Source organism: Ptychodera flava, chromosome 11 (genome assembly GCF_041260155.1).
Source record: "Ptychodera flava strain L36383 chromosome 11, AS_Pfla_20210202, whole genome shotgun sequence".
NCBI classification, from domain to species: Eukaryota; Metazoa; Hemichordata; class Enteropneusta; family Ptychoderidae; genus Ptychodera; species Ptychodera flava.
Window position 1 is genome coordinate 17220600 of NC_091938.1, and position 22353 is coordinate 17242952.

The 22353-nt window shown below is 39.8% G+C and overlaps 1 protein-coding gene across 1 annotated transcript; it reads left to right on the forward strand.

Moving 5' to 3' along the window:
* Positions 1-3441: 3441 nt before the first annotated feature.
* LOC139143675 (transcription factor Sp4-like) lies at positions 3442-21106 on the forward strand. Its single transcript, XM_070714194.1, has 5 exons — positions 3442-3820; positions 3935-5000; positions 12797-13106; positions 16308-16507; positions 17091-21106. The coding sequence occupies exons 1-5, from the start codon at positions 3758-3760 to the stop codon at positions 17549-17551; spliced, it is 2100 nt and encodes a 699-aa protein (XP_070570295.1). The 5' UTR covers positions 3442-3757; the 3' UTR covers positions 17552-21106.
* The last annotated feature ends 1247 nt before the right edge of the window (positions 21107-22353 follow it).

A 22353-nucleotide genomic window follows, 5' to 3' on the forward strand; every position in this document is an offset into this window, starting at 1 on the left:
GGTTTTATTCTCATGCAAACAATTTACAGAGATATTTCCAACTCAATGGATTGTTTAGGCTGCTTTCTGTTACTGTGATGTAAGGACTGAGTTTCTGTCAAAGGTTGGACAAACAACATGAAAGTGAAATGAATACGCTATAATACAGCTTTGTAGCTTCATGAGAAGTATTACAAATAGTTAATTCAGTTAAACATCTGAATTAGATGAGGACTATTTGCGTATCCACAACGTTGAGATTTTCTTGGAGACGCTGTCTCCTTTCTCCCTTCCCAATTACCCCTCTCTTACCTCCCTCCCCATCCCCCAAGACTACAGCTGTTTCTGCATCGATTTGCAAAAGTTTTTCTGTGTCTGGAGATAACCTGTTTTATTTCAGCATAGCTGGAGTTTCAATAGATAAATACCCAGACAGACTCAGCATATGATATTTCCATAAACAGTAAATGAAATCGTCATATTAACAGAACTAGGCATTTCTGGAATGCAAGCAACAAAAAAATCTAGTAACACACACTAGTTTTGCAAACACAAATTTATTTCAATGCACTGTTGAATCATGCAGTAGGCATGTAGCATTTCACAATAATTTACATTTGACGAAAGGAGAAATTTAAATCTTACTTATAGATTTTTCTGTACTATGCTGGAGGTTGAAAAAGTAATTCTACATCACAATGTTAGTTATTTTGTTGTGTGTGGAGATTATCCCAGGAGGCAAGACAGCTGATTGGAGAAGAGCCTCATCAAAGAGTTAATAGGTTTGCAATATTTGCATAATAGCATATTAATGGCCTCTCATTACAAAAAAAAACTTGCAAAATATCAAACAGATGAAAAAAAATGACAAAAAAATTAAAAAAACAAACTTTTTAAATTTTTGTTGCATAATTACTTTGAACTTTTATCGCCATTCAAATGATTTGATTCTCGCCCTCTCAGTTCTCCATTCATGCATCTTGAAACAAACAATTCAACTCTGATATTTTCATGTCATATTTTAACCACAGTCCCTCATTAGGGAGATTGTAGTTTAACTTTGTACTCAGATAACTTCACGAATGCAGAGAGCTCAACATCATAGTTGCATGAATATTTTCAATTTCTTTTAAAAGTAGATTCATATTTATCTACACAAAATTTCCTCGGTATTTTTGTTCCTTGAAGAATAAAACATGCATTAAAGCAAACACGAGTCTCTTGTGTTTCAAAATTTTCAAAGCGCCAGAAGATGGTATTTTTTGAGGCAGCTTAATGTGTTTTTAAATTGTAATTGCCTGTTGTTTTTGTTGAAGTTTGTTTCATTGTATCAATTAAAAATTTGTGAAGAGAAACCTGACAACATATTTTTATAATAAACACAGACGATGGAAGCCGAATTATAAAACCAACTACACCAAAATAAATAAACAGAGCCCTCTTGACTTGGAGAAGAAACTTGAATGGATGATGAAGGACAAGAGGCAAATAATGAATATGAGATAATTAATCAAAGTCAAAAGTTATTATGAAAAGAAAACACGTCGGGTTAAATTGCCATTCTGATGTTATAGGTTACCTTAAGCAGCAGCACAAGGTTAAAGGTCGTATCTTCTGTCCTGAATCTAATAATACACTATTACATAGCCAGGTTCGAGGAACTTGGATAATTTGCTCAACTTTTCCAGTAAGAAAACAGTGCAGTCCACGTCGCATCGGTGTCCTATCTTTTGCTGTATTCTGACCCCAATCACGGAAGAACGTCACTTAAAAGCCACGACAGTGCAATTCGTATTTATTTTAGCGACACATGCATGCACATCCTAGGGTCAGTGAGGACAAAAGCGAAAAGCTTGTTTAGACAAGTTTTCGCGTCTGCGCGTGTTGTTGAACTAAATTCACAATTTTACTGTGGCAATATAACGATTTCTCTCATCTTTTGTTTCATTTTACTACCGCGCTTGGCGAAATTCCAAACTATGTTTTGACGTGGGTGCCGAACTACTTTGACCGCACTGTGCGCGTGAAATACGCGAAATATGTCGTGTCCCCGATATGAAATCAGCGGGTGCTAAAATAACCCCCACTTCAAATTCGAAGCACTGGCGTTACCGAAGTCATTATACCGATACAGTCCGGGACTGGAGACTCACGGAGGGAAACGGACGCAACTCCACTTGTTTTTATCCGTAATTGAACTACTAACTCTTCAAAGCTCGGTCGGCTATGTTATTGGCTGACTAAGTTGGCGATACGACAACCCCCACAGAAAAAAAGCTCTCCCTAGTTGTTTGTGAGGTCGTCGCAGGGCGGTCCAATTTCATTCATAAGTTCAGTCTTGATATCCAGGCACAATTCCCACGGCTTGTGTTGTTTTACCGCGGTACGTAACAAGAAATGGGTGGCCTCTCACACAAGCCCGCCCTGCTGTGGGACCGTGAGCTCCGCCAAGGGCGTTACCTACACCCAAACAAGTCAAATTTCACCGACACGGTAACACCCTCTTCACGAAAGTCGGCCCATGTCGGCGGGGCCTATACTTTCCGGAAATTGTTCGTGTAAGTTTGGAGATGGGAAAATTTAGAAAACCAAACAGGCAGGCGTCTGCAGTTGAAAAAAATGCAGCCCCTTTGACAAATGCAAACTATTCAAGCTACATGTTTTGTGTTGAACGGGATTTTATTCTCTGGTCCGATCAATTGGGGCGGCAACATCAAAGTGATTCCGTAATGTTGTTAGCACAATGCAAATTTCATTAGGCCTCCTACCACAGCACTGACGTCTCATATTTAATACCACTGATCTTTATCTCAGGGACAAAGTGCCGCCTTTCTTCGGTGTCAACTAAACATATACATCGAAATTTTTGACCGACTCCAGTGTATGTTTTCGCTGTCGGACATTTACTCATGGCAATTATCTGCCGGCCTATGTGGGCGCATCAAATTACATTTCTTCCTCTTTAAACCCCCACTTTCTTGGGTTTCGGCGAAGGAAAACATTCTCAGAGAAGGATAAATCACATTAAGTGTGTCCACGTGGATTCCGGTATTTCTTAATTGGCCAATCACAAGGGAGATATTTGCGTAAAACACCGCGCCTCTCCGACGTCTGTATGAAATTGCTTGTTGACTAACTCATCAATCAAGTTCTACCAGTTTCAAGGCTTCCCAACTATGTTCCCGTTGCGAAAACATCCCTCTCCTGACTAACTTTGCTTCATAATTTTTATTTTTCCGGATAGATTGCAACAAGCAATAAGCAAAAATACCTTATAGCTCGCTTTTACGTTATTTGTAGAACTCTTTTGTTTAAGCGAAGGCTTAAAGTGACGGAAATACGAAAGACACGGGAAACTTGAAACCATGGCGGCGATTTCCTTTGATGTTGGCCTCTTTGTTCGGGCCCTGTCAATCACACAACATCAGTTAACGCCGATCATTTGAGCGTGACTCCCGTTTCATAGCATATTCCTCCGCCTAGAGCTCTAAAGTTATCATTTCGACCCACAGAAGGACTTTTGGCGAACAGTTGGCCGATTCATGTCGTATTTTAGCTGGTATTTCGTTTCCAGCGTGAAGGTTATCGCGCGACTATGTTTGGGCGGATAACTCGTTAGGTTTGCGGATGAATACACTATGTTCGTCAGCGGTGACGCGACTCGCAATGTGCAGCTGGTGTGTGTGTTTGTAAAAAATATTGCATTTTTTATTCATGTCTGTTTCAACGTTTTGCTCTTGTTCTCATTGCGTTGTATGACGAAGAAAAATCTTCAAGAATGGCAACTTTGGCGATCAGCAGGCCAAATCACGAGTATATACAACCCGTAAATGCGTCACAGGTAAAATGACTAAATTTTCTTGTATATTCTTTCATTCACATGTGCTTTTTGCTTCGGCCTAAACTTCCTGTATGGTTAACTCACACCCACTTTTCGTAAACCCGCCCCTTACAGGACATCCAGCCTTCCCCGCTCGCCTTACTCGCCGCTACGTGTAGTAAGATCGGTCAAACCCCAGAAGAAACGGTCAACACAAGTACCACGACAACTGTTAAATTGGTTGGACAGAATGCGGCCATCGCTCAGGGAGAGGTGGTGACGACAAACGCAGGACTTGTCACGACAGCGGTGCAACAAGCACAACAAACATTGCCGACCACAATTCAAATCCAGTCTGCCGATGGGACCATACTCAAAAACATTACACCTGCAATTGCATCGTACATTCAACAACATCCACATGTTATTACAGCAGTAAGTGGCACAAATCCAATACAGTACAATGTTATTCCGCAAATTCAGACTGTGGACCCTAACGCAGCCGCTAATGCGGCCAGCGCAACGGTACAAGTCGACGGCACGACTTACTACTCGCCAACAATATCAACAGGAGCAGCAAACCAAACTTTCATCCGAACCGCCCCTACGAATGTTGCTAACGTCGCTAATCTGGCCAACGTGACTGTGCAGAATATTGGCGGGGTTCCACGCGTAATAGCGTCGCAGCCCCTGGCACTAGCGATCGCCCCTGCGCCTGTGACGACGTCGGCTGTAAATACATCAGTTATCGCGACTAGTCAGGCGACGACGGCGCCTCTTATGACTACGGTTTGCAACGGACAGGCAGCAGTTCAACCGACAGCCCTGAACGCTGTAAATGCCGTGAATGCCCTGAATGTGAACACGTTGACGTTACAAACTACGCCAGACGGACAGACAGTAATTCAGCAGCCCTGGATCACCGCCGTACGAACTCCGGGAGGTGTAAATTGGCAACCAGTGCAAGTACAAGGTGTACCAGCCGGCACGATCGCCACAACCCAATCGCAACAAATTATCGCTGCGGCCGCGAATTCGGTCGGTGTTACTCCCACCGTGAACGTCGCAACTTTACCGGCTTACAATTACGCTGCCACAGCCAATGGATCTACCAACACCATCAACGCCACCCAACTGTCCCCCCTCAGCCCGCTTTCGACTGTTAACCTGAACGCACTTCAAGCTGCGGGAATTACTGTCGGTAAGTCTTGATAATTTGTTCCTTGTCCATGCTTATCAAACCAACGAGCTTTGGCCACAGCGCGCCAAACGCGTCTGTGTTTATAATAATTACATGCTTGATAAACAGCTTTTTACTTGGCGTTTTCTCAAATTGTGAAAATTATTTTACTGAAAACTGTCTCGATTAGGCTGATAGGTCAACTTTGAAAGTGAATTTCATCAGGGGCAAAAATAGAAAATTGAACGCGAGTGTTCAGTTTTGTGCCTTTGCCCGAATTCGACTTTGAAAAACAATACGGTCACGGTACGCGTCATAAATGCTTCCTGCTCTAGCCAAACATTGCGCGGATGTATATGGGACAAACACAAACGTGAATAAAATAACATCAACCGCCATGGTGGACCATAAAAAAATACCCAGTACGTACATCCACTCCTGCCTTTTTTTCCCCGTAGCACACACACATTGAAGATTAGTTACCAGATTGCCGCCGAAGAGTATGTGCTATAACAGTGGCCTTTGTTCCCGAGCGCGCTCCATGTATTTTAATCACCTAATGAAAAGTTCCCCTGACCGAAGTTTAAAGAGCACTTGAGATTTGCCGCTTTCAAGAACACCCTACCACCGCATCTCTGTGGCTTTGAATTATCGTCGTGACGTATTTACTGTCACTGGTGTCACAAGAGCGACTCTGTCGCTGTCACTCTTATTTTGTAATCCATTTTTCCGATACACTACTGTATCACAATTCTCAAATGTATTGGTGAAGTGACACGAGTTGCCATGCAAAGTTTGAGGGAAAAACTCCAAAATCCTTGAAATTGTGTTCCAAGACTTCCCTCTAAATTGTCAGGTTTTAAAATGTCCGAATTCGTCGCTTTTTGTTTCGGAAATACCTTCAGGTTGCTTCAGATTTGTACAGCCTGGAAAAGAGCACATTCGGATCCTTTGTTAGGGGGAAACATGTTGGTAGGCGTTTCATTGTGAGAAAGTAAATGCCAAAGCGTTTGGTACGGGAATATGCGATTGCACACGGTGGTTGCGTTTTTTTCTGGAAGAGGAAAGGTTCACTGCCAACACAGTGGCTCATTGTCAATGGTACAATGGTCTCACAATAGTGCATTATGATACATTTGTAATTGTGTCATATTGTGATATTGTTGGCATAATTCTTTTATTCTGCCAGCTTGGTCCTGTTTGTATGTTATAAAGTTCCCATGTTTTGAGTTACAGACATGCTGTTGGGACCCCTTTCATATTGTTTTGATTTAAGGGGGGTGGGGGGGGTTAGAAAGGGGGAACCCTATCAATTTATCACTTGATACACAGGGCATTGTAGTTTATCATATTCCTTTATCAAATCCACAACTTTTTCATTGCAGTGGTGTTTGTATACATTATTCCATGGTGTAGATCAGTGCAGCATATATAAAGTATTAATATTGCAAAAAACTCAGAAGTAATCGGAAAAAAATAATGAAATGTTGAAAAGAGGTGTGAATGTCTTAAAATATTATCTACTTTATAATTCTAAATATACCCAGAAGTGGACACGGAACACTATACACCTGTGGTTGTATATATACAGCATCTGGGCCGGATGGATTGTATTAATCCTATGCAGAAGGGGCAATTTACCATCCATTGTTCAAATACACTGTGAAACCACTCTTCTAATAATAGTGACAGTAATTACAAAATCTTTCATCAGCGGGGAGTATGTTTGGGAGTCTTTTTACCTAACTATGTCCATTGGCCGGTTGTTATCAGAGATGTTCAGTATTATAGGTCTGCACTTTTGTCCGCCGTGCCCCCTTCACTATTACCTTGAGCTGTTTCTACTTTGAAATAGATGGATCAAATTGATGACTTCAATCCTGTAGTTCGTACTCGTTAGGTAACTAAAGCCGAGGGTTTTTTTCGCCACTTGAATTCCAGCCGCTGGTCATAGTTGTTGTAATAATATTCATTATTGCACGTTTTTTTCGCAAGCTTTTGATCAGAGAGAACTTGATGTGGTATTATATCTGGCTGGTGGTCCTTTCATGGAGGGCCAACATGTTGCTCAAGCGGCTTGTGAAAGCAGAAGTAAATTGTAAACCGTGAAAAGAAAACTGCCCGAGTCGTTCGTCAGACTTCAACTACTGCAGACATCCACAAAAAGCTTTGCTGTTTTTCAAAACTGAAACTGTACGTTAGAGAAAGTGTTTATGATCCATAATGCCTCACTACAGTTCAATCAATTCTGTAGCTGTGTGGACGTTTTTGTGACTGAGCGGCGGCCACAAGCGACAGTGTCGTTCCTGTTTCACAAAACCCTGGCCTTTTCATGTTCTGTACGACCCAGCATGCATCTGTTTTGTCCTTTTAACACGACATGTTTGTCTGTCTCTACAGTGTAAAAATCCTTTTTGTTCTGTTTTTTTTTTGGGTCCAGATACAAAAGGAAGTTGGAGGTTGTACATGTTTATGTGGTTTGATGTTTGGGTTAATGAGACACACACTGCTTTTGCTCAAGGATATTCTAATCTTATTCACCCACTTTCTCTTTTCATTGAATGCAGGTAGAGCCAAAAGTGTAAAGTGTCCCCCCTACCCGTTTGTGTCATATTTAAGTTGACTAAATTGAGAGTCTTTTCTTTAACACGCCATCTGGATGAAAGTGCCTGATTAAAATTACTCATGCGGGCATTTTTATTTTGACTTCTCTGGGGAGGTATCGTGATGTCCACCATTGTATCGTAGTCTTTGTGTTGACAGTGTAGGCAACATCCTAAATTAGCAATTCTGCTGGTGTGTTGATGTGTAATGCGGTGCCAACTCTATCCCAAAAGATGTTCCAGAGAACGCTGTCGAGCTATCGGCCGTGGATCAAGTAGTGTTTTAGTACAAAATTCCTAAGTACCATAATCAACAAACGTAATCCTCCGCAAGTTCGTAATTTGAAATGAAAATCATTTTTCATATGTGGATTATTTTTATTAAGTCTTTAATCCCGTGAGAAGGAAACTGGCTCTCCTAATTTTTCAAGACAGTTTGTGTACCCTATGACAGCAGGCAGGTTGAGGAACAATCAGGCTCGCTGACAATTTTATTTGCGAAGCCCTTATTCTTTGTTGTTGAGAGGAACTCGTGGTTAAGTCTATCCACTTAACAGAATATGGGTCATCTTCTGTTGCAGAAAGGACAAAGCTCTTCTTAATTTTTGGCAGGAGTTCAGAATTTTCCGAAAACAGAATATTTCACAATAATTTCAAATCTTATTTGAAAAGTTTCAGTTCTGAAATGGAAATGTGAAACTGGTGTAAATAAACAAAGATCACTAAATTAGTCACTTGGTAAGGCATTACACCCAGCCATTTCAACAGTTGTTTTCAAAAATTACTTGGCTGTTCTGTGTAAGTGTTAGGTTGAAAACTGTATCAATTATATCAAGGTATATTGTGTTATAAAATAGCAATCACCATCATTTCCAGGCACTCTGTTTATTGGGAGGTGTCAGCGGACTGGGAAATATAAGCGGAAAAAGACCTTGTGACACTGGCTAATGAGTTGGTATGGGGATGATGTTATTTTTGATATCTCCATGGACACCCCATTGAAATACAGAACAATTGCTTGCCAGTATGTTTTTTTTTGGGGGGGGGGGGGCAGCAAAAATATAACTCATATGAAATATGCACAAGAAACAAACTCGGTGTCAAAATAGATAACATGAATAAGTGATGAATTTAGAAACTGATTATAAATGGTTAACAAATGAGTAGATGAAATAATGGATAAAAATCTAAGCTAATAAAAAGATATATGCTGGAATAATGAAACTCTACATACAAGAAATTTTTATAACCAGTTAACGTTTATACCTGTATATTTTGTTATTATGGAGCTCAATTCTTAGGTATTCTCAGAATACCACCACCTTCAGAGATATGCTATGGCTGTAGTAATATGTGCTTTGCCTCCGACTACAGCCCTCCCCGCTAGTTTCTGACCTATCCACCCAGGCATTGTGATAATTTGCCAGAGTTCTACAACGACAAAACAAAATCAACCGTAAATAGCTCTCACAGGCTTTTACAGTGTCAATGGGGATTCTGTGTGTTGGTGATTTCTGCCTTTAGGGACGTTGAATTTGAAAGTTTGCGTTGGCTGGTTGTAACAACTGCTTGCATTGTGTATCTGAGTTGCCTTTGGAAATGCTTCGCAACGGAGCAACCAAAGAATTTCATTACAACCTTTGCACATCGTGGTATTTCAGCCGTGTGCGCTGACATCATGTCCAATTTTAGCCACATGGATTTGTTTTGTTTTTACTCAGAATCTAATTTTAGCTCTGAATTTAATGATTTTAATCGTACCTTTTTGCTTTATGTACATTTGTACCAAAAATTTTGTCCTTGATACATCACAGATTGTTGCACATGACTCTTGTCCAAGTTGTCTCCTCAAACTCAGAATATGAAATCCTATTTTGTTGCTCAGTTGAACACACAAAAAAATTACCATTTTGAAATAACAGTCAAACATTGCATACATGTTCAGTTTCTGTCTGGACTACATTTTGCAGAATGCTTTGAGACACTTGTGCAAAATGTGTGCTACCAGCATGATTCTCTCACTAAACTATTTTTGCTGCAAGGAGACCAAAATTATTATGCAATATAGGAGGAAAAGAAATGCGGTGGCCACTCTCCATTAACTTTATCAGAGCAGTTTCACAACATTGGGATCTGAAAATACAAAAAACTGTAGTGTACTCAGTTTGCTGAAGTAGATCACAACCCCATTTTGTTGCTAGGGACTCTCATACGACCCCTGACCTAATGCAAAACCGTGGATCATGCTTCATTCTTTTCCACAGGCCATAGTGGTGGCCAACAACTTATATCAAAGCAACACAAGCTATATTTCTTTGCCTAATTCATCAATATCTTGCTAATTTTGGAATGATAATGTCAAGCAGATACTAGATACTGGTTAGGGCAGCTTGAACAAAGTGAGGACATGGTTTGATCTTCAAGTGGGTTTTCAAAAAGGTCTTGCGTAACATCCTTATATATTCACCCTCATCCTGCCTGGTTCATATGTCACCATCAGGTCAAGTTCGTGAAAACCAGTGCGACATAACGTATCCCATATGTTACTTGCTAACAAGGACTAGAACATGTGAAGGCTTCTGAAAATCCAGATATTTACTCTAGCATGCCATGCCAAGGAGATGAAAATATAGACAGGTTTTGACTCAGTACCAATTTCCACTGACTTGCTAGATGGGAAGGGATAGGCCAGGCAGGACAAGGGTTAAGGCTGTACATCAAATATCTTTTGAGTCATTCTTGCTCTTAGCATTTGCAGCAATAGTTGGAAAAATTGCTGCGTGGGAGTTTTAACTAAAGAAATGTTATTTATTGTGTAATATTGATGATGAGTTTAGGTTCTTTCATTCAGATTATGAAATTGTGAAAAAATTCACTGTCATATATCCCAGAGTGGGAGAACGGACGGCCTTTGATTGATGTAGGTCATTTGTGAAAATTCCCATAAGCCCCATTGTGTTACAGTTCGTGAAATTGAACAAATTCTTCAGTATCCAATAGATCTTATGACTTGCATTACTGTGGCGTGCCATATTGGCTGTAAGGGCAAGCTGTTGTCGGCAAAATTTTAAAATCTACCCCAGTTATATCGTAATCAGGAGCGTACGCTTGATGATATTTGCTACATGCCATTTCAGATGTGCTTCATGGAAATGCCATTTTGGTATTTCACTGTTTACATCCTCATACATAACTTACAAGCCATGGTAGCAGTTTAAACAACAGCCCCCCATGCACGTTTTTCATGCTCTCACTGGTTTTGCAAATGGCACTGAGAAATACAAATTTTTTGATGTATTTGTAATTTTAGCATCCTATCCACTGCTGTGGTATCACTTCTCGGCACGTATTGAAATGGTTTTGTGTTGCTGTCTCTACTTTCACCACCGTGTTGGTCTGTATGGCCCCGTACAGTTACCATTTGCCAGGCTGACTATCATCGTTTCACTTGTAAAGAGTCACTGTGTCCACAGTCGGTGTTCCCTGCGTCAGAGAAAGCTGCACAGTGTTTTGTGACCGACCTTCCCGTAATCAAATGTCATAGATACAGTAGATGTTGGTCAGGAACTTGGTCAGAGAGAACGCCCTCGACTGACAAAACTTTTGTCAGTGTAGGGGTTAGATTGAATGTGTAGGGGTTAGATTGAATGTGGGTGTCATACTTTTATTGGTTGCTCTCGCATGTAACTATGATCACCAACATGGCAACATGTCAGCATTGGAAACCACTCGCAACATTAACTTGCCCTTTGACCTGTACCCTCCGCAGTTTGGTACGACATCCATTGTTCCTGAGTTGGTCCCGATGTTCGAGGAAATGGGGCCACAAAGGGTCATGGTAACCTGAGTATTGCTGCCGGCTGTTCAAGTAGAAATATTAACGCATGGCTGGCACAAACTGTCACTGTGTGTTGTGACCCCAGAACTCTGCAGCCATTGCTTGTACTGAGCAGTGTCATAGAGGGCGCCAGAGCAGTATGTGTGTAAGGAGACTGTTAACCTTTGACAGAATATGAAATGCGGAATTGTTCATGTGTTAGACTTCCCCAGGCTGGTGATCAGAATTTATTTATCAGTTCATGAGAGAAAAAAATCAAAATTTTAATAAAAAGAGATGGATTATTCGATTAGTTGGCCTGTGTTTTGAATTGAAACTCTGTATATTTTGACATTGTTTTTGATTTGTATCCAGGAAAATTTTACGAAATCAATGTTGCCTGCCTCTATTTAATTACCTTTCATTTTCAAGAAATATTCAAATGCTACATGTCAAATGTTATTAAAATCTGCAAGCTAATCTCTTTTGACCAAAATCCCTGAAACACAAACCTGCACTCCAAACACATTTCAGTTCATTTCTGATGGATTCAACTACCCGGAATGACGTTTTCTCAGTGAATGACGCCGCTGTCATGTATACACAACAGAAAAAATTACAGATTGCTTCTTTCGTGTCATTAGAGTGTTATTTGATTAATTGATTTATGCTTCAGACGTGTGTTCGCTGTCGTTTAAAGCGGCATTCAGAATATATTATATACCGTGGTGACACAGTGGGTGCAATGGTGTCGTTATGTTCAGCATTCCGTAATTTGTCCATTGATTACTGCCTTACTAACTCCAAGGCACCCCAGTTCACTGTTTATGCCCTTTGGTAACAAGATTTGTCCTTGCACTGGATGCTGGTAACTTGTTTTTATTCTTGCAATCGCACAATGACATTCATACTATTATATTGCTTCAAATTAAGCAATAAATCACTTTCGTGTATTCCAGTCCAATATGGCTGACTCTTGTGTTTTTTCGAGTCCAATATGGCTGACCGTTGTATATTCCTGTCCAATATGGCTGATTGTTGTGTATTCCAGTCCAATATGGCTGACTGTTGTGTATTCCAGTCCAATATGGCTGACCGTTGTATATTCCTGTCCAATATGGCTGATTGTTGTGTATTCCAGTCCAATATGGCTGACTGTTGTGTATTCCAGTCCAATATGGCTGACTGATAGACCCAGCATTTGAAACAGTATTTTGTATTTAGATGTTGGCATGCGTTTGGTTCAGTGCAAATGTTACATCATCACAAGTAGATGTTATTGAGAATTATCATAATCCTTATCACCATTGATAGCTAACTGAAATGAGAATAGCAGATTTCAAAATCTTGAATAGAAACTGCAAAAGCTAAGAAACGTTTTGATTCTTTCTTTACAGCCGGGCAGCCGATAGCCAACCAGGACTTCTCAACAGAACAGGTGAAATGGCAAACCACACCTCAACAGGCCAACATCCAACCAGCCACTGCCGCAAACGCAATCAACGGCACCATGCAAGTGACTGCTGCCCCGGCAGCGATTATCCCAACGACAGTTGCTCAGGCACCGGCTACGGTGAATATCGGTACATTGAGCCCTACGCAGATCAACCAGCAACAAGTTCAGGTGCAGCATCAACAACCTCAGCCGGGAAAACGACTACGCCGAGTTGCTTGCAGTTGTCCCAATTGCCGGGATGGCGAAGGAAGGTCAGTAATCATAAAAAACCAAATACACGTATGAGCACACCTACTGACAAGCACGCCATCAAATATATACATTATAGGCACTCAAACAACATGTATGAAAACACATAGGTACAAAACCCCCACACGCAACTGTGTGGACATACAGTAACGATGCATGGGTTGATGTGTGCACAGTTTTTGCAACTGTAAAACACTGCACACATTCTATGGATGTATGTAACCAGGTTTTAACAGTTTCAGTAGTTTCGATCACTGATTGGAAGTTTTATGATTTGATGAGGAGATGTTAGTGCATTGATGGCAACAACTTAAAAATTTGGTGTGTTGGGAAGTTTCATAGCAAGTGGAAGTCTTAGACATGGTGGCAAAGAAGGAGCTGTGTAGAGTAGTGTAGGACTGAAGAAGGGGCGAAAATGTGAGATGGAAAAAGTTTTGTCTGTGTTTTACATGCCTGCCACTGGCACAGGCATGCCTTGTTTGGTGAGATTGCTCTGCACAGTGACAAACACCCCCAGGGCTGAAGGAATGGGGCACTGCTTGTATAATTGAGGAGTTGGACAGACTTCTGTGTCTCATAAACACACACAGTGTCATGTTATCGCACAGTGAAAAGAGAGGAAGAGATCATGAACTCTTTCGCCTTCAAAGGAAGCAAACAAAGAGAGCATCTATGAGAGAATTTCTTTGTCCCAATCCTTCTGGTGGAATTTATCTCGTATCTGAAAACATTTCATGATCTTCAAAAATTTATCCAGATAACTGAAACACTGATTATATTCAGTTTATGAACGAAAACTCACACATGCATGCCGCCTTCCTGTCGTACGTTTAAATAACACTTATTAATAATATTAATAAATTACTCCTCGCTCTGAAAACGGCACCATTTGCTCAAAGCAAGAGTTGTACAGTGTTATTGAGTATCACAATTTTACAGAAAGGGTGGTCATTTGCCAATATGGCTATATGGATGAGACCGCTGAAATTTAAAGAATTGTGTATTGCACATAGAAAGCGCAGATATAAAGTAAAATATTGTACAGAATAGTGTCTTCAGATATGTCATGGCAAGATTAAGGAACAGTTTGTTCAAACTATTCCATACTGCAATTCAGCATCAACTTAAGGAGTACCTCCCATGTAAAATTTAAGGCACCTCTAGACAGGCAAAATACAACCCGGGAAGATTGGACCACAGTTTTGCAAGTTCCCCTGTTATAGTGCGAGTCGATTGACATACATAGACTTATTTAAAGTATGAACCCTTTTCCTGCCAGACAGTATCGCTTCCTCATCTGCAAAGTCAGTGAAAAGCAGTATTTAGCTCAAACATGTGTTTTCACTGTTGTAGCAGCTTTTGTCTGTAAAAATTCTGTTTACAGTATCTTTGTTCAATTTTTGTTAAAGTGCACCATATGGGACGTGTTGTGCTTCACTAGTGTTACAGTTAACCTTTTCAAGCGCAAGGAGGTTGTTTTTCGTTATTTCCAACTGTTTAGTGGCAAGTTAAAGGAGTCGTCCTACTGTACAGTTGAAGTTTGTATTTTGGATCTTACAACAGTGTATATATACAGTGGTTCATTGTAGATGTTCATGTAGATTTGTCTGATCCCGCATAGGATGGGAAGCCGCCTTCAAAAGAACAACGAGGAATGTGATGTAGCCAGGAGCGAGGTCGGTCAGTTCTTTGAAGATGCACTGTAGAATATTTGTGCTCCCTTCAGTGTTACGGAGGAGATAGCCGGTGGTGTTTTGTCCACTAAGTGTAGGCCTGTAAGGAAAATTTATACCACCAGGATGGATGATTTTAGGGATCAAGCTGTGACGGTTTCAGAGCAACACACATGCATTCCGCTCTGACTGTGTAAGCGTATGTCAATGACGATACTTGTTTTTTTTTACTTTGGAAGATTACAGAATATGCTTAGTTTCTCTAGTTGCATTTTGTGCTCGACCAAATTTAACTCTTTGAGTGCCAAAATCAGTTTTTTGTTGCCTTTCTAGATTATAACACCAACAATTTTTTTTCAGATGTAGAGAATTTTTTTCAGATTTTTCTCAAAATTTTAGTCAAAAACTGTAGCCAGTGAAAAGTTATGGCCATTTGGTCCAAAAGTACCACAAAAATTACAAAAAGAGTCACAAAAATTGAAAAAATGTTGCACTGACATTTTGGTTTGGAAAATTTTACAGGACTCAAAGGGTTAATAATTTCCAGCATTGTCTATATTCCATGACTCAGTCTATAAGTACGTACCGGGATAAAGTTTCCCTATCCAACATAGCAAGTGTGTGTCTGAATTTAGACACAAATTAATTTATCTAGGTGTTTGTTTTGGGCAGATTGTGCTCATATTTTGTAAAATTTGCTGGTTGGAGGTAGTACAGTTGTTTTGTACAATTCGCTGGTAATTAGGCATACAGGAAACTGCAAACGTACTTTGCAACAGTGTCTTTTTTTAAGTTGAGCTCTTATCATGGGCCGAGGTAGTGCCCTCGACAACATCAAGCAATTGATACGTGTAAATGTTATGTAGCCACTTGAAAGCAACCCTGACAAGGTTCTTTTCACAGTCTAGAGGAAGTGTATATGGAGTAACATGCTCTTCATTAACACCTATTGTTGGTACAGGGCAGGGAAGGTTACTGAGCTGATGAGCTTGTTGATTTCACATCTGCGTGCATACAAGTGCAGAAAAAAATGGACGAAAACAATAAAAATGGACAGGAAAAAAGTGTGGTGTTTTGAAGTTGTGAATGAGGACACTGTTACATGTACAGAAAACAACAGAGAGAAGGCAGTATTTTTATTTTCAGATTTTGCAAGGTTAGAAGATATGCCACTACAGTGAAATTGTAGTTCAACAATCTCTGTCATTGTGCTTTTAAAATTATTGTAAATGTGCCAACATCTTGTTTGTCAAGGGATGCTGTAGTACATTTAAGTATATGTAACAAGCATAGTTTTGCTTGCATGTCAGACAGACAGTTCAACAAATTGCACATCTTGTTCAGAATCCTGTTGTCTCGAGATTGTTTCACAAACCCTTGACAACAAGGGCAAAGTGGCATCTTTATCAATGACTTCTCAGCATTTTTAGGAAAGCTCTGTTTTTTTAGAGAAAAGTTGTTTGTTGTGTGGAGCTGTCCACAGTGCAGAAGTTATTAACTGAGGATGATTTTTCCCATTTTGTTGGACAGGAACAACAGTGAGACTGGTAAGAAGAAACAACACATCTGTCACATTCCAGGCTGCAACAAAGTCTACGGCAAGACGTCTCACCTCCGGGCTCATCTGCGTTGGCACACTGGCGAGAGGCCCTTCGTCTGTAACTGGCTGTTTTGCGGAAAGAGGTTCACTAGGTCTGACGAACTGCAGCGACACAGAAGAACTCACACTGGTATGAACCCATGTTATTGTTTAATAACCCTTTCACCCCCATTTCCCTGTCAAGAGATCCAACTTAACTATAGAAAACAATGGCATCGGTCCAAACCACAGTGGTGAAAGGGTTAATGAATGAATTAAAGGGCAATTTGATCAAAAAATGGAGAAAAGTTAACCGCCTCGGCCACATTTGGTCAAACCCTGATGTGGCAGATCTTTTCAGTGGCAAAGGTGAACTGGTTACATCAGAACACGGGGTGAAATATCGAAGGGATGTCACTTGAATATCCTACACGTGACAACACATTCCTAAAACAGGTGTGTTCTCCTCATGATGTAGGGAGCAACATTGTTGCAACCTGACTTTGTCTCTCCAGGGGCGTACTGGATTTTGCGTGATTTTGTTTTGCCCCTTGTAAGATTTATATATCGATTGATTTGTTTGTAGCTTACATTTGGTATATATGTACCAACGAGAGCTTGTATGGTAGGTCAGTTGCATCTGTATGTCAGTGTGTGTGTATGTATATATGTATGTCCGTCAACATCAAAAACAAAAAATGGCAGCACCTACAATCCTAGTATTTTTGTTTCAGGCGAAAAACGGTTTCAGTGTCAGGAGTGCTCTAAACGGTTCATGAGAAGTGATCATCTGTCCAAACACTTGAAAACTCACCAGAACAAGAAAAACCAACCTAACAAAAGCGTGGTCACCACCCCGGTGAACAACACCGTGACGATGGTCAGCTCAGCTGCAGCCGCACCCCAGCCGATCCAGCAAGTACAGCAGCAGCAGCCAACGCCAGCTCAACAAATTCAACAACAGCAACAACAACAACAAGTACAGCAGCAACAACAGCAGCAACAGCAGAATCACGGACAAGCGGTCACTTACGTCACCACAACAACGAATACCATGCCCACACCCACTATCATCTCCGTGCCGCTGCAAGATGGCCAGCTGGGAGAGACTCCGATAACAGCCATGACCATTGTGTCACTACCACAAGCAAGTAATGTGGCTACCATAACTGAGGCCCTGCCTGGTACATCGTAGATAGGCACTCATATTGGTTTATAGTGACAGATGCTGGTTTGATAAAACTAGAAGTCAAACTTTGCTAACACTATGTATGTAGCTCCCACCTTGTGAAATCGCTGTAATGGTTAACCATAGAATAATCTTTTACATTGAACCAGACATACATGATAATCTACAAATCTTTTTAAGTCATCACCTACCAGTAAGAGGGACAAATATAATCCCGCTCTTATGATACTCTCATCTGTAACAAAAAAGTAATTTTAGATTTCAAGGTTTATTTTGAAATAGAATTGAGTAACATGTGTAAACTTACAAAGACTATCAGTTGTACTGTTGATGGTATTGGTATATATTTGAGACAAATATTGCTTTCCTGTGTTTAGGAGGCTACCAACAGTTGCTATGAGAATATGACATAACCATCTGTGAGATATTTCACAGTAACTTGCCCACCTACTCTTTTATATATTGATAAAAATTAAATTTAAAACTGTTCATTATTTTTAGATGTAGGACGTTTTTTAGGGTCTTTGAACCCCCTGCAGTCGATATCTTTCAAGCTTCGTTTTGTCAAATGAGCGTGTGTACTTGTGACCCTTGATGTAGGGCCAAAGGTCACACAGAGGGTGACCTCCAACCATGTTCGTTTTGAGATTCCAAGCAGTTTGACATGAAGCATTTTGAGAAATTGGTACTGTAGATTTTGTAAAAGAGTAAGACTTTTTATCTTAACGAGTGTTTTGAGTGCAGCATATATATTTTTTGTCAAACATGTCTATAATGTGAACAAGAAATCTTTATAACGCTAAATGAATTAATGTTTTTTGATAGTTTCCGTAGATGCAAAAAACTTGATAAAAGGTAGTGTGAAGAAGCATGATGTCCGAGGATGTTTCGTGGTCAGAGCTTTGTGATATCTTCAACATCCTTTGCTGTCACAATATGGCCTCGTGTGTTCACGTGATTCATAAAGAAGTGCGTATGATTTGAGTGGACAGCGTTTGGTTGCATAATTCGTGCATGCGTGAATGCAAGCTTCTAAATCTGTGTAGTACACTACACCAGAAGAAGCACACGTCAGTAAGTGGCTACTACAAAATGTGGAAAGTGACCTTTATCTGGTCTGCTATGTTATTGGTTATTTTCAACGCTGACCTTAATCTTGCCGAAGCTTATTAGATGTAGGAATGAACGAAGGCGTTCAAAACTCGCTGTATCAGTGCAGCCTTGAGTGAAAGAAGTGCATCTTTCTACTGACTATCCCACCGTGAAAATTCAATGAAAAAAATGTAGTCTATGTATGTTTGTTTGTGATACTTGTGTAGAGAAATGTTTGTGCCATGTTGTATTTCTTGGTAGGGTTACCAAGGAGAGACAGGAGTAGGGGATTTTACAACGCTATGTGATATTCTTGGGAATGTGCCAGCATACCGAGCATTTCAGAGTGTCATAACTTGCTGATTTGATTGTGATAATTTGCGAGAGCAGCATATCTGTGGAGTTGTGAAGTTTGTTGCGGCAGAACTCAAACAGCGCCCCGTACTGGCATCAGCCATGAAAATTATGGATAAATTATTATGCCAAAGTCTGTGAATATCTTATTAACTTCACAAAAATTGAAAATTTGTTGTGCATTGTGTCAGTTTACAGACACTTTAATGTAGTTTATTACTAAATGAAGTAAAAATTTGGCAGCGAGATGAAAATAGCAAAGTATGGTAATAGTGAGCATACAGGAGAAATTGCTCTGTAAACCTTTGCTTCCTGTCAGCTTGTCAAGTTTTTCCCTGGAAAAAAAACAATACATGCTCATACTGTATCAAAGTGATACAAGCCTTTCAACCCCCATTTCTATGTAAACCTTTCCACTCTGATGGTGGAAAACAATGGAGTCGGGCCAAACCACAACAGTGAAAGGGGGAAGTACAGTGACAGCACGGTTATTATTTGATGGAGTTTTTCGCAACTCATCCTGAAAGCTTATGAATAAACTCAGATCGAGCTTTAGAGACACATAGGTATATTCGACTGAAAATTATCGAGAAAAAATATGTATTTTTCAAATGCTTTTGTCTTTGTCATTTCAAAGTCAACAGATCTGTAAATTATAAAGTTAATGTAGTCAATAGATTCATGCTTGCAAAAACAGCGTCGAGGCTCGAAGTAGTTCAAGACAATATTCAGTATGCAAGTTCCAGTGACTTTTGCTCAAAATCATTTCAAGAGTACACTTCAACAACCACGACCAAGGAAAATATCTAAAAACTTAACAGAGACATTTTGGTGCCACTGTCAATGGGAGTATTTCTGTCGAGATTTTTTCATTGAAATAATACCCCTAAAATATTCAATTTAAATCTGTGTACCATTGTTTTCATCGTACAAGTGTATAGTTTCAGAGTATGTGACTTCACTGCACACAGAAAACCCATGCAGCCCCTTTTCCATGCCATGAAGAACTTGTGAATTTTGTAATAGGACTTTGCAAGAAGGAATAGCACGAGACAAATCTTATGGGAAGGGTAATGTTGTGGAAGGCATGGAATGTTGAGGGCAGTATTTCCATTGTAATTCAGTTGTGTGGTCTTTTCATATGAGTGTTGTACTGAACAGACATCAACCGATCATCCCACCTCTACCAAAATACATTCTTGGAAAAAAAAGATTTCTGAATCTTTTTATGCTGCTTGCTGAGTAATTTTTAACGAAAAGGATTTTTAAACATTTTTTCTACAGTTTCAATATATGGAATCAAATGTGGACGTTTCACAGTAAAAGTGTAGATGTGTTGACTGAAACAAATCTGAGTTGTCACTTTTTGGCCTTCCAACTGGTTTGGAAGCCGAGCAAACGCATTTTTTGTTTATTTTGCTGTGACTTCTACAATGGAATAATGCCAAAATGCTTGCTTTCCTAGTTTTAACTTAACAGCGAACGTGATAATCACATCTAGCTCTGTCATTGGCTGACATGATGACCTCGCACTTATCGACAAAGTCACATGGTGGTCATGTGACCACCAAATGCAGTTGAATGGGCGGTGTGGTCAATTTTCTTTTGGTCAATTGTTTCAAACAGGAACATAGAATCTATAAATGTACGTGTTTTTTGCTGTACACACTTGAAAAAAGAATCCCACCAACAAATTTTTAACGAGACTCTAATGTAATGTGCTACCTCGTCTTATAGATGGTAAATTGTGTATCTTTTTAGCAGCTTCTTCGCATCTGCAATAGTTAACATGCTGTTTTCTTTGTTTCCGTTTCTTTCGGTTAAAAAAAAATGACATTTGAGGGTGATTCACATCACCTAAATATGTCAAGACTTCGACACTTTGTTCATATTTATGATTGCAAGTAGAAACACTTTTAGTTCAACTTTAAAACTAAAAAAACGTAATGTTGTGAGCCTTAAGCGTATTTATGTTTATTTCTGTATTTATTACTAGACATTTGTTATTTTTTTTCGTCAGAGGTACTCAGGTGCTGACCTATGTAGCAATTGTAGATTTTAATGATTTTAAAATTTATTATGTGTTTAAAATAAATGGGTCTATTGTATATCAAATGCTATGGCATTCACATCTCTTATGTCTTTGTGTAAGTGTGGATTTGTGACTCGTCATGCGTGGCAAAGGACCAATTCATGGATTTGTTGAATATTTTTGTCGATTTTCAGGTCGGTTACATGTTGTTATGTCACTTTTGTGTTTGGTGGATTGTCACAATTGTTTTTGAAGGAGTAGCTATTGTCTCTGAGAGAAAATGTTATTGTCAGCCTCAACATATTCTGAAATCTGCTAGCAATACATGGTGATAAGCTAACTAGCTATTCTAGAATACTATATCAGTGTTCAGCGCAGAAAGAATGTACTTGATGCTTGCCATGATATGCTAGTACACTGATAATGTAGTCTGTGGTAATAGTTGAAGCATAGACAGTAGAGAGTTTCTTTACTGTCAGTGGTTGATGGGAAGATCTTAATTTTAATGACAAATTAAGAAGCAAAATGTAGGGACATTGACCCTCTAGCTTCCTGTCTACTCAGAAGTAGGAATAAATAGGGTTTTTGTCTCTTTGTCTGTGATATGTATGTGTATGTGTATGTATGTAAATGTGTGTTGTATGTACTTACGGTGATGTTGAGCGCCACCACACGACTGAGATGCAAGTTCTTTCGGAATGTATCGATGTCAAGTAATAAGTTGAGCGCCATCAGTGTTTTGTTTTCTATGTCCTTTGTCTTTCATGGGCGACTCAATTTTGCAGAGTAGGGGCGACTTGCAGCGATTTCGAAGCTGTTATCCTATTGGTTGGCTGAATCTTACCAATATAATTAAAACAATACAAATAAACTCCCTAAGTTGCTGTGAATAGTGACAATCGACCAATCAGATATAACCTTGCAAACACGCTGCGAGTCAGCCGCTCAATTTTGCAGAGTAGAGGATTGTTGACTATTCAGTGAGAGTTGTCAGGGGTTCCTCTATGGGCAAGACTTCTTTAGGCCCCCTCATACATGAAAGCACTGTAATCTTGAGACTTTTTCCAAGCAAGCACATCAAATTTAACCTTGAAGGGGGTTTAGACTTAGGGCTAGGTTTTATTTTACAGGTTGCATTCTATGTATGTGAACCATAGTACATCCAACGTTAAAAAAGGTTGAGGAAGTTCTTCCCTCCAGGGATGAAGACTCATTATTAGACTGGGAAACCAGTTATTGTAGAAACTTTCATGGCTGAAATTCCAACCATACATACTCCTGTCTCAATGTTTTCACCAAACACTTCAACAAATCTGTGGATTTGAATAAT